This window comes from Scleropages formosus, chromosome 2, assembly GCF_900964775.1.
Source record: "Scleropages formosus chromosome 2, fSclFor1.1, whole genome shotgun sequence".
NCBI classification, from domain to species: Eukaryota; Metazoa; Chordata; class Actinopteri; order Osteoglossiformes; family Osteoglossidae; genus Scleropages; species Scleropages formosus.
The window spans coordinates 25,636,534-25,648,694 of NC_041807.1; the positions used below are offsets into that span (position 1 = coordinate 25,636,534).

Genomic DNA, 12,161 nt, shown 5'->3' on the forward strand with positions numbered 1-12,161 from the left:
AACTGGACTAAGAAAAAAAAAAAGTTTGGACTTGTAATAATGGAAAATAAAATGCTTGTCACCATTATGGAAAAGCCCATAAGCAGCTATTTCATTTAATAAAGGTCTACTCAACCTGTGGTATGTTGACTATGTTAACACTACAAAGTATTCGGAGTTCAGCTGTTCGTCATTCTTTGCGCGATGCATTGGTGAAAATAATCCCACCGCTACCACAGCCCAATAAGTGTTTGGTATTTATGCTTGCATGCTTTAATTTGGATTCTGTGGTTTTTTAATAAGCACATCTGTTACCAAAAAATAATGTGCTCTTACTGGATACTGTATGTCTCTTCCAGGGTTATTTGAAGAGCTTCAATGGCAAGAATGGTGGAGAGTTTATACACCGTGACAGACTGCACTGGCCAACAGCGATTCCTATGCTCATCTGGTTTTTAAGAAGGAAAACAGACTGAGAACCTGTGTCAACTCTCAACAATCGCTGATTTCCCAATTGTCATTTTTCCCTTCTTGTGATGTCTTTTTTATATGTTGGATATTTAATTTCAATGGGGATTTCTTATTTTATTATTGATCTTTTTTTTTTTTTTTTTTTGCCTAGAACCACAACTCAACAGTTTAGACTTCCTTTTTGTTCCTTTGTTTTAATTAGAGGCAAAATAACTTTTTTTATATAAATGCATTGAATTTAATTTTAAGATGGAATTTTATGAACCTTTAAATTACATAAAATTTATTTTTTAAGAGAACTGTGGGCATAGATAAAGAAAACTGATTGAAAGGAAAGTGCTTTATGATGTTTACACGAAATCAGATTGTTAGCTGAACTGCATATTGTACTGCATGTCTGATGATAGCTGACTGTATTAGCTCTGTAAATCTGCACAGTGTAACATTCCTTAAAAACTACAAAAAGCTTCACACCAGGGAAAATAAATTTTAACAAATATTTAAAATGTAATTGTATCTAACATTGCCCTTTTATCGTTCAGTTTCATGTATTGTTCAGTTTAACAGCAGTATGTTTTGTGCCTTGACTTCCGTTTACATCTGACTTAGATTTGCTTTATCAGTAGAGTTGACTTATTTCACTTTTTGTCTACTTTTTTCTGCTCTTTTCTTCACATGAATAAAAAGCAAGCTGAAATAGTAAGAACTAGACACAATCTAACAAAGAGAGTGGTCTTTTGGTAAAAAAAGATAATCTAATTTAAATAAAGCTGTCACTAGATCTGTGTCTCCCTAGGTCTCCGCTGAGTTTTTTTTTATTTTTTTTTTTTATTTTTATTTAATAGTCTTGACCTTCAAACACTACAGAAGCTCACCAGTAAGGTTATTTTCTCCACAGTATTGACTTGAATTTAAAACTGCCTCGAAGCTATGTTAGAGTACTGCGAGATTAGGGTGATAATGATCAAAATAATGCCGTTTATTGTGGTTAAACTTTAAATAATAGCCCAGTGGGAAATTTTAGTACATTCTGTTGCTGATTTAGTTCCTCAGTAAATCAAGTATTTACTGGAACTAATACTAATTTTACGAAACATATTTAGCTGCAAGGGTGGTATGGCGGTGCAGTGGGTAGCACTGCTGTCTCAGAGCCTCAGTTTTTCGGCCGTAGGTTCGAATCCAGCCCGGTTTGTGTGGAGTTGTGTGGACTTTACATGTTCTCCCTGTGTGTATGTGGGTTTCTCCTGGGTGCTCTGGTTTTCTCCCACAGTCCAAAGACATACAGGTCAGGTGAACTGATGACACTAAAATTGCAGTAGTGTGTGACATGTGGCTACCCTGCAATGGCCTGATGTCAGAGTAGGACTTTAAAAGGCATGAAGTATCTACAGCTTGATCACCGTAGTGTTTTCTTTGCTCCAGAATGTTTCACTTTAAGTTTAAAGAGACTCTCCTGAAAGCAGAGCTCGCAGCTGTCATGGGAAACGCCAGCGCCACCGGTCCATCGCGCCACCCTGGGGTGCACTCGCCTTCCGTGTGTGCATCACACGGCTGCTGCTTTGCGGCACTGACCTCGCATTCCGGCATTTCCGTTTTCGTCAGGTGCTTGTCGTAAACAAGGTCAGGGTGGGTGTATTTTATTAACGTGTTTACGACACATGCTGTGATTGCTTTCTGTACCATATCCCCTAACGTTTACATGGTGAACCGGCTATATGCTTTTCTGTCCACCCACCACTCGACAATTTACAGAGTATTAACAGGTAACCTACTAAACTACCGCGAAAGCATAATGCCCAGTGTATGGTCCATGCAGAGATTTTCTGCAGGAATCCCAAGCAAGCGCCCAACAACACTGGCATTTTCTGTATATTTGTACAGTGTGCTAAAAGTGTCACCTCTGCGTTTGATTTTAATAACTTTGGTTTTTTTTTAATTTTAAAATGAAAATATCTTTTTAAAAAGTCATATGTGTTGTCCACTGCAACTGCTGTGGATTTGGTTTGCTCATCTGATGAGAGGGCTGAGTTTTAGGCCGTTAAGCAATCGCAACCCTCTCTTGTCTCCAGGTTTGCGGCGCTTCCTTTTTGCGCATTGCTGCGTACAACCTTCAGATGCTGCATAGGCAGCGACGTTGCCTAGAGCGTGTGAGGACAGTTTCCAGGATGGAAAAGTGCAAGAAGTATGCCGGAGGGAAGCTGGCGAGCGTCAGGTTGAGATCTCATGAGATTGAACAAATGGCTTACTCGGGCATGTTTCAATTTTAAAAAAGCTCATAAAATAAAAGGCTGCCCCAAAACTGCTGACAAAATGATGGCTTCGAAGAAGAACGGGCCAGTTACAACCATGGTGAAAAAAGGCTGAGGCTAAACCAAGTGGATATGAGAACAGATCCAACAGGACATTCCCTAAGCATGCCTGTCCTTTTGGAGAAAGCCAAGAGAGTTTTCAACCACATTACGTTGGAAGCAGGCATAGGGGTGGTGAGTGAGAGATTCGTGGCGAGGAAATACGTGGCTCCAAGGCTTAAAGCACCGCAGCAACTTCAGTGACATCCCGGTTGTTGAAGATGTGATTCCCAAGCAGCATTCAGACTCTGAGTTTCTTGTCATGCTGGAAACTATCGTGGAGTTGGAAATTACCCTCCACAGCCTGTATTTGTTGTAGATGAAATGGGCCTCTTTTGGAAAAGGATGCCATTGAACACATTCAGCTCCAGAGCTGAGATTTGCACACCTGGGTTTAGGGGAGTTCACACTGAAACCCATGGTTGTCTACCATACTGAAACACCCCATGCGATGTCTGCGTTTTCCAAAGAGCATCTTCCTGTAGTTTGAGAAGCAAACAAGAGGGCCTGTGCCACAGCTGGCATCCTGCAGCAAAGCTTTGCTTCATATTTGTCTGTCAGTGAAACATTACAGCAGAAAAAAGCAACCTGGAGCCCAAAGCACTGTTATTACTTGAAGATATCCCAGGACATCTAGAGAACCTCAACAGCGTGTCAGCATGTCGTACATCCCATCACATGCATGGGCTCTTCTACAGCTAGTGTGTCAGGGAGTCATGGAGCCATGTTCTCCTTCAGGGCAAAGTATCTTCACATCCTGAAACAGATATATGATGCAGCAGAAGAACAATATGAGCAATCTGTTCTGGAATTTTGGGAAAAGTACAATACCATGAAAGCCGTTGATGACATTGCTGCTGTCTGGGGGGAAATGTCCTTCTCTCTGCATAAAGAGTATGTGGAGGAATTATATGGCCAGATGTGTGTAATGTCTTTGTGGACTTTCAGGAGGACCGGAGAGCAGTTTAAAATGATGTTAAATGACTGGATGATGCTGATGTCAGTGAATTGGCAGAGCTACATCAGTCATATAGCAGCACTGTAACAAATGAGGACCTCCAACATTTCGGAAGAAAATCACCTTCATCATGCTGCCAACAACAATAATAACATAGAAACCTTGACTGAAAGAAACCTGAGAGCAAGTATTTTGATGGAAGGTCTCAGAACAGTGGAGGAAACAATGGAAGCGTTCTTTGAGAATGATCCAGGATGGCAGCATAGTTCTTCAGTGAAGAGAGTTGTACTCGACACAATCTCCTGCTATAAAGAGTTGCTCTCTAAGAACAAGAATCATGTTTGATTGTTCTCAGAGGAAAAGTTGGGTGTCATAGCTATGAAGGAATCACCAAGAGATTTCTTTTTCCAACCAAGATTATTCAAATCCTGACCCTTTCTCACAACTTTAGTCATTTTTCTATTCATTTGATGTGCTGCTTTGTTACACTTATTTTACAGAATTCACAGTAAATAGCTCTTTTTCTATGCTGGCTCAGAGGTTTAAGAATATTATCTTTATGTGAAATACAGAAATTACTCCTTATTTTCCAGGTATATAGGAAATTGTGCTCTTGGTCATTATAACAATTGCAAAGTTGCCCCAGTTGTTATTGATTTATTGCCAAAAAGTGATCCTTTGGAGTGTGGGGTCATTTCATGTCTAATCACTGGAGCTCAGTCCATGTATGTGTGATGCTGTAGCCTTGCACAATTTCTTTCAAAATAAAGCAAACAAGATTTTGTCTATTTATCTTACCTACCTGTCCTGGAGGCACAAAATCAGATGGTACACAGTATTGTCAAATAGTGTGTATCAGCATTTTGGAGAAAATATTGAATTTTCTGCAAAGAAAAAGCTGAATTTGAGCAGTTGGACAAATATTTTTTCTGTAACAGTTGATATTCTCAAAAGTGTAAATCAGACATTTGGACAAGGTTTATTGTTAAAATACTGCTGCTCTGTATTGCTGTACAGATATAAATAGGAACTTCCCAGTCCCCTAAAATGCTCTCTACTAAATTATTGGCCATCAGTCAAGAGGCTGTTCAGTGTCCAATAAGTATGCTAAAATTGGAACAAACAAAACACTTACAGATATTTTCTGTATTCTCTGCCTTTTTGGAAGAGCACAAATTAAAATATATAACCAAAAAACTGGACACTACCTTAGCAAAATAATTACTACTTTTTTAAATGTTTGAAAAAATATATATTTTAAAAAATCTGGAATTATTTCTAATTAGTGGTACAACATTTTTTGGAAATCTGAATAGGTTCCAAGTACAAATTACATAATCAATTAAAAATTGTGCTCTTCAGGTCTTAAATTTATGTTCTTACCCAAACTTGAACACAATGCGATCTTTCAATATACTGATACTGTGTCACACGCGTAGATGTCTTAGATGACAAATCAGGTGTCATACTTGAGGTATATCTGCTTATTGGAATCACTGTGGCTCTGTAAGAATGCAAATTGAGAAAAGTGTCACAATGCTGTCACGATGGGAATGCTTTTCTTTCACGCATTTTACACACAAATTGAGCAATATTGTATCCAGGTAAACATGAAGCCCTTACCACTTATGTGTGTAATTGTGTACAGAGTAGAGCAAATTGAGTCAAAAGCCCATGACTGGTGTAATCAACTGGAAATTAATGGAAGTGGTGGAATTTTTATTTACTTACCGGAAACATTTAATTTTGGTGAGTTGTGCCTCTTAACTTTTTATAATAACTTTTTCATCTGAAATGAAAATTGTAATAATTCGATAAGGTGAATAATTTTACTGAAGCGAAGCAAGCAGGGTATACATGCTTATAATACTAGTAAGAATTAAATTATCGTTCTACAGGGTCGAACAGGGCCCGTCCTTTTCACAGAAACCTCTAGGACGTTTTCAAGATTTCAAGATTTATTGTCAAAAGTACAAGTGCCGTGTACAAGTACCATGAAATTCTTGTTTGAGTGCTTCTCCACAGACTATGAACAAAAAAACTATAGATAATACTGCAGAAAAACTAAATAACAATAAATAATGCCAATAAAATAACAATAAATAACAGTAACATTAAATAACAATAGACAGCCGGAGTACTAAAACTGAGTTTTTATTAATTTGTTTAGTTCGTTTGTCCAAGGCGAGTGTGAGAGAATGACCTTACATTGATTTAGCCGTGATTTATACCGCACAGGGTAAAGACTGAAACCCTGAGAACAGAACGGACACAACTGAGCGGCCCAGATCAGTTCCTGCACTGACCACATGGCGTCGACAGGTGGCGCTACGGAAATCTACAGGTTCCATTGTTTACTCCGCCAATTTAACACATCTCTATTAAGCGCTTTAAACTCTCATTTAGGTTTCATCAACCAATTAAGTAATTTGTTTGCTTAAGTGTCCTTTTTAAACGTGTCCGGTAAAACTGCCAAATCACACGAGAAGAAACTGATGAAATCAGAGCAAAATAAAATAATGTTTTGTTTCCCCTCTGACTCATCAATGTAACTTGTCTTCACGTGGGAAAACCGAAACGTTACAAAAGAGCCTTTTTTTTTTGTAGATTATACGTAAAATACAAGGGGAATTTACCCCGTGTGCGTTCGTAACACTGTTACATAATAATGCGACTTTTGTATATTAAACAGTAAACTTGCTCCTTCCTTGTGTAGCCTAAATACACAACACACTGCATTCACACGTTGGGCACACACACACACACACACAATTACCTGAAACCGCTTGTCCCATACGGGTGCAGGGCTGGGTGGGGGGAAGGAAGGGTGGACACACCCAGGACGGGACGCCAGTCCATCGCAAGGCACCCCAAGCGGTACTCGAGCCCCAGACCCACCCAGCGGAGAGCAGGACCCGGTCCAACCCACTGCACCACCGCGCCCCCCCTCGTTGGGCACATACATAGTACGCATAAATAGTACTTGATAATTTAATATTTCACACCAAACTCCTTGTAATCCTCATGCACTTGTGTTGTATTGTTTTCTGAGACGTACCTCCTGCTAAACGAATAAATGTAAACGTAAACTCGGTGTAAACACAAGCTCAAAATCACTGTTATTTTCTACAGTTATGTATTGTACGAAATATTTTATTTTTAGACTTATATAAGTTTCCGCTGACTTGTACGTGCACGTTTATTGTAAATACCCTCCGACGTCACCGTGTGTTGTGAAGGGTACACCTGAAGCGCGCGCACGGACAGTCGTCTCGACGGGGCGGAGGCGCGAGGACCGTTCTCGCATTACAGAGGCATCTTATTGGCGGGCGGCAGGACGCGCTACTCTGATTGGTTGTACGCGGGGACTCGTACAAAAGTACGGCAAACTGCTCAAGCCTCCAGTATTTAAAGAGTTCGTAAAGCGCGGCAGGGGGAGTTATACGGTGCCGCGGAAAATTTAGGTAATTACTGAAAAGTAATCGTTTTTACTCGACAACCGAGTAGAATTCAGCATACACACAAATTGTACGTTTAGAATACGCCTATTCAGAATGATACGTCTTTCTAGGAATTAATTTGAACATCTTGTCAGCTTGACATCTCATCTGTTCTTGAAGAAATAAAAAAAGTCAGACTGTAGAAGAAACAGTACAAGGCGATAAATGGTAAGATTTATCCTTTTTAGATGTCTTTTATTTTCCTCTGAGAGTCTCGGTGTGCTTTGCTGTGTGTGTCCTGGGTGCGCAGATGTTAAATAGATGAACAGCTGCAGCACCAAACTGTGATTCCAAATTCCAGGGAAGTTTTTTACAAATTGCAAATAGGTGAATATGTATGAAGTATGAAAGTACCATAACAAAAATGTTGAAAATTATGTATGTATGGTCTTTCAAGTCTCCAGAGAGTTGATGTTCTTATTAACTGAGTCTTGTGGTGAATAATACTGTAAATAGTCAGAGAGAAATTCAAGTCATATTTAGTCCAGCACCTGGAAGCCACCTTGAAGGCACTGATGTTACTTATGTGGCCTTGGTGGGACAGCTGGTAGCGTAGTGGTTCGCGCTACTGTCTTTGGACCCAGAGGTCACAGGTTTGCTCCCCTCCTCTGGCTGTAGTACCCTTGAGCAAGGTACTTACCCTTAATTGCTCCAGTAAAAATCACCCAGCTGTATAAATGCGTAAAATAATTGTGACCTTAATGTTGTAAGTTGCTTTGGAGAAAAGTGTCTGCTAAGTGAGTAAATGTGAATGTCCTAACACTGAGGGATTCTTCAGACTGGCAAGGCTCAGATGCTTCCCTCGCAAGGACATGTGTGAGATGTTCTAAAAACTCAGAATAATGTTACAGGTCAATGGGGATTTTTAAATTAGGGATATTACTAAAACAGATGACCGTTATCTTCTAATGCATTCACACAGTTTCTGAAAGTAATGTTTTTGTTATGTAAAGGTGGAAAGATAATACAAATCTGGATAGCATATTATAATTGGTGTCAAATATTAAGATGTTATCTAGACATGAAGTACAGTACATGTGTGGTAAAGAAACTCAGCCACCCCTCTGCTGTCTGTTGAGCTGGCGCTACTTTTCCCTATGCTGAATATAATTGGCCAAGGTTAAACAAAAAAACATTTTTGTAGTTACAGCTGTGACAAAACAATGGTGGGGGGTAGAAGTAAACAAAACACAGAGAAGCTCAAGAGAAGGGTTTCAAGTCACCTCTGAAATCAAAGTGCAGTTGAAAGTTTCCCTGAAACCTCACTTAAATAGGATGGTTTCACATAAAGAAAGTTATAAGTTAGCCTGCTGAGAATCACTCGAAACAGTAGTGTACTCTGCTCCCTAAAGTTACCGTGGTCCTTCCCGTCACTCCCAGCAAAGCCAATTTTAGGATCCAAATGGCCAAGTTTTCACAGCTGTGGTATCATTATAGCGTTGTGGGGCTGAGACCAGAGGCAGCCTTTCTTGCATATTTTAGGGTGTTTGGGGCTGACAAAGAATGGATACTGTCATTCTAAAATGCCAAAGGAATTTTTTTTTTTTTTTTCTGCGTATTGCCTCTTCAATTTTGTGGCCGAAAGTCCCACAGAATGTTAATGTCCAGCTCTGGTGAAGGGGAATTCTTTACTGTAAATGTCATAGTTACAGTAACATTGTCTCATACCTTCGGAAATAGTGTTTAGTGGGACGTCACTATCACTTCATATTCCCTCACTGCTGCTCTGATGTTACAGCATTGTCAAATGTCGTCATGAAGTTCACCAAATATAACATTTTGAACTGACAAAAAACAGCCTTTTGCTGTAACAGTTCTTTGTCGTGCTATGGATTTTTGAAGTCAGTTTGATCCTTTTAACTTCCTTCACCGAGATCTTCGGACAGCTCCCTTTTAGTGCCAGGCATTGTGGCCTTAGGTTAGAATTCTCAGGGTTTCAGACTTTACTGGGATTTTCTATGTGCTATTCATACTGTACTTTTTGAGCTCCAAATCCCTTTGGCGAGGTTTGAAAGTTGCCAGTTGATTCCAGATACTTTGGACCAGTCAGCTGGTCTTCCTGTGTACTGAAGTACAGGAAGTTACTTCTCGTGGCCTTTCAGGTGTCACCACAATGGTTCTTTAGGCTTCCTTTTTTTTTAAATGAACCATTTCCTTCACATCCTGTTCCCACAATCCTTAAGGATATATCCAAGTATATACGCATCTCCATGCAACGTATTGGTTTTAGTCTTTTCATGGATCTAGTGCCTTAGAATGACATTGAGGAAGGTATGCAGCACACCGTACTCACGCTATCCAAAGGTATGCAACCTATATGCTGGGAATAGAGGGATACTCTGAACAAGAGCAAAATATAGGGTAGCAGCAGCGTGTCACTTCAGGTCACTCCCAAGAAGCATCTGTAGAATCAGATTAGCATCTGCAGCTATATACCTGACCGGACTGGCGAAGAGGGAGCTGCTCCAGCAGACAATGGGACCATGTCACATGGTTCTCCCGCAAGTCTGGACCTGCTGGAGGGGCTAGACTGTGCTGAGAGCTGGAGTAGGAATCTGAACCCCCTACTGTGTTGGAGAGCTTCCTTTATCTTCATTACCTAATACACTGTGACCGGTGTTTGATTTTATTTCAGGCTTCCCAGCCGACGCTTACTTTACAAACCCTCTAAATGAATCCCGGCAGAGCAGTCATGTTGTCCAAATGTTAAGTTTCAGGTAAATATGTGTATAAATACATGTATGTAAATAACCATTTCCCTGTTTTCTTTTTTTGCCCTTCAGCTTTGCCTGCCCAGCTCTGGGGACTGCTTTCGGGAGCAGATGCAGTACATGATGAGGTCACTCCAGGACCTGAAACAGATGCGAGGCACGTGCGCTCCCTCCGGCCGCTCCTTTGTCGTGTCCCGTGCCTGCCAACAGAGGGCGATGCAGCGGGAGTGGCTGCCCAGTCAGCGCATGTCAGATGCCAGCGAGGTTAGTGCCTACGACTCTGCCTGCTGCCTGGCCAGCACCCCGGAGGAGAAAGAGGAGGTGGGCAGCCGGCTGGCGCTAGTCTCCCCCAGCAGTGAAAAGAGCCTGGATGTGGATTCTGGATATTCTGAAGCGTCCTGGCAGGATGAAGGGGTAGTGCTGCGTCGAAGTCGGAACGTCCGGGTCTCGTCTACCGCCTGCCTCCGCACCAACAGGACACCCAGTGGCCGGGTACGACCCAAATCAACTTCAGACGCCTGTCTGGAGCGCTGGACTTCCTTTGAGGCCAGTGAGCCTGAGGACTGGACCACGTCCTTGTTGACCCGTGGCCGTAACCGGCAGCCGCTGGTCTTGGGGGACAACAGCTTTGCTGACCTCATCGAGAACTGGATGGACTTGCCAGACTGTCCTGACCCAGCAGATCTCAAACCCAACCCTGGGAGACGCCTGGGCAAGGACCTGCTAGTCAACATGCGGCGGAAGCTGGCAGGAGTGTCTAAGAACTTGGAGAGTCGGGGGAAAGTAGCAAACTCGGCTCGGTCTAACAGGACTGCTGTGGCTTCTAAGCGTCTGTCGTGCCCTGTTGGTTTCCAGGCACCAGTGCCCTTCTTCCACCAGTCGCACACAGGCCTGCATGAACTAGGAACAGACTTTCATCAGTTCACTGCCCTCATGAAGACTGGCAGCAGACAGCCGATCATCTGCAATGACATTATTGGATACATCTGATCACGTCACATTTTCTTCATAGACTGCTTCTCTGAATCATATTTTTTTATTTTTATACTCAATATATTTGCCAATAATGTCTGTGGAAATAATAAAACTTTTCTAATAAGAGACAAAAGAAAATGTTTCTGTGGATTATTGAGGTGCCTCCCTTACTTTGAGGAGATTCATACAAAGGTAACACAAACGGGTAGAATTGCTAATCTCAAGTCTTACAATAATGCCAATTATTGTCATATAAGTCAATAATACATTATAATAAAATAACGTCATGAAGGACTTTTATACATTCAATTTGTAAAGTGTCACTGTGAGTTCTGTATAAAATGTGTGTTTAGCCCACTGCTGTGCGTACTATCAAACAAACTGCCAAGATTTGAAAACATCAACAGGAATGGGATGGACTCCAATCCAACATTTCTCATAAACAAACCCAAAATGAACGGCTGGGTGGGACCGGCAGGTTTTACCCTTGTGTGTCAAACAGGACGCACGTTCTGTTTTGTCTGAATGTTATTGCCAGATGACATACAGCTGCGATGGTTGTTACAATTACCTTTGGCCTAAATCACTAAGAGCTCTTCCTGTGGGTCGCTGCCAGTCACGCCCTCCCTGGTCTCTGCCACGGAGAAGGTAAATGAGTGTTGCAGAGCTCCACACACACCTTATCAAGCGCTGGGAGAGCAGGCCCTCTGTACCTCAGCATCTCCAGCTGATCTGTGTTGGTCGGCCCAGAAAGCACCGAGAAGAGTTGAAAAAAAAACACTCCAGCTAGTTCAGCTGTGGTTCAGGGGCGACTCCCTCACGAACGCCTGGCTGAGACCTGTAGCACATTCACGCACTAGAACAACAGTATTTGCTGAATAGTTCAGGATTTTTGAAAGTTATCAGAACTCGCATGAGAATCAGAAGAGTTGCAGGAAAGGTGGTGCAGCTTTGTGAACTAGAAGAAATCCGCTGCTGTCGAAAATGTGTCCTTCTGTAGAAGGGAGGGAGACTTCCCCATGTCCACATAGGGTGGGTCCGCAGCTGCTGTATTTGCTGCCAAGGAGAGGCCGGGGCTGTGCCAATGGCTTCAGCAACGTCCACTCGCTGAGCTCCTGACTGCGGTATGAGAACTGGCGACACTGTTCAAAACCGGCTGCTGGCTGATGGTGCAGAGCCAGGGTTTTAAATGTACTCTGTGAAATATGGCTCTTTCTAG

General features: G+C 41.8%; 2 protein-coding genes across 2 annotated transcripts in view; both read left to right on the forward strand.

Moving 5' to 3' along the window:
• The window catches only part of gnai2b (guanine nucleotide binding protein (G protein), alpha inhibiting activity polypeptide 2b), a 69,251-nt gene extending 68,010 nt beyond the window's left edge, over window positions 1-1,241 (forward strand). The window contains exon 9 of the mRNA XM_018756666.2: window positions 339-1,241. The gene's annotated coding sequence lies outside the window, so the exon portion shown is untranslated. The remainder of the gene's footprint in view (window positions 1-338) is intronic.
• Window positions 1,242-7,186: 5,945 nt separating this feature from the next.
• LOC108936942 (PAK4-inhibitor inka2-like) lies at window positions 7,187-11,084 on the forward strand. Its single transcript, XM_018756602.1, has 2 exons — window positions 7,187-7,424; window positions 10,040-11,084. Exons 1-2 carry the CDS (start codon window positions 7,422-7,424, stop codon window positions 10,955-10,957), a joined length of 921 nt encoding a protein of 306 aa, XP_018612118.1. The 5' UTR covers window positions 7,187-7,421; the 3' UTR covers window positions 10,958-11,084.
• Window positions 11,085-12,161: the final 1,077 nt, after the last annotated feature.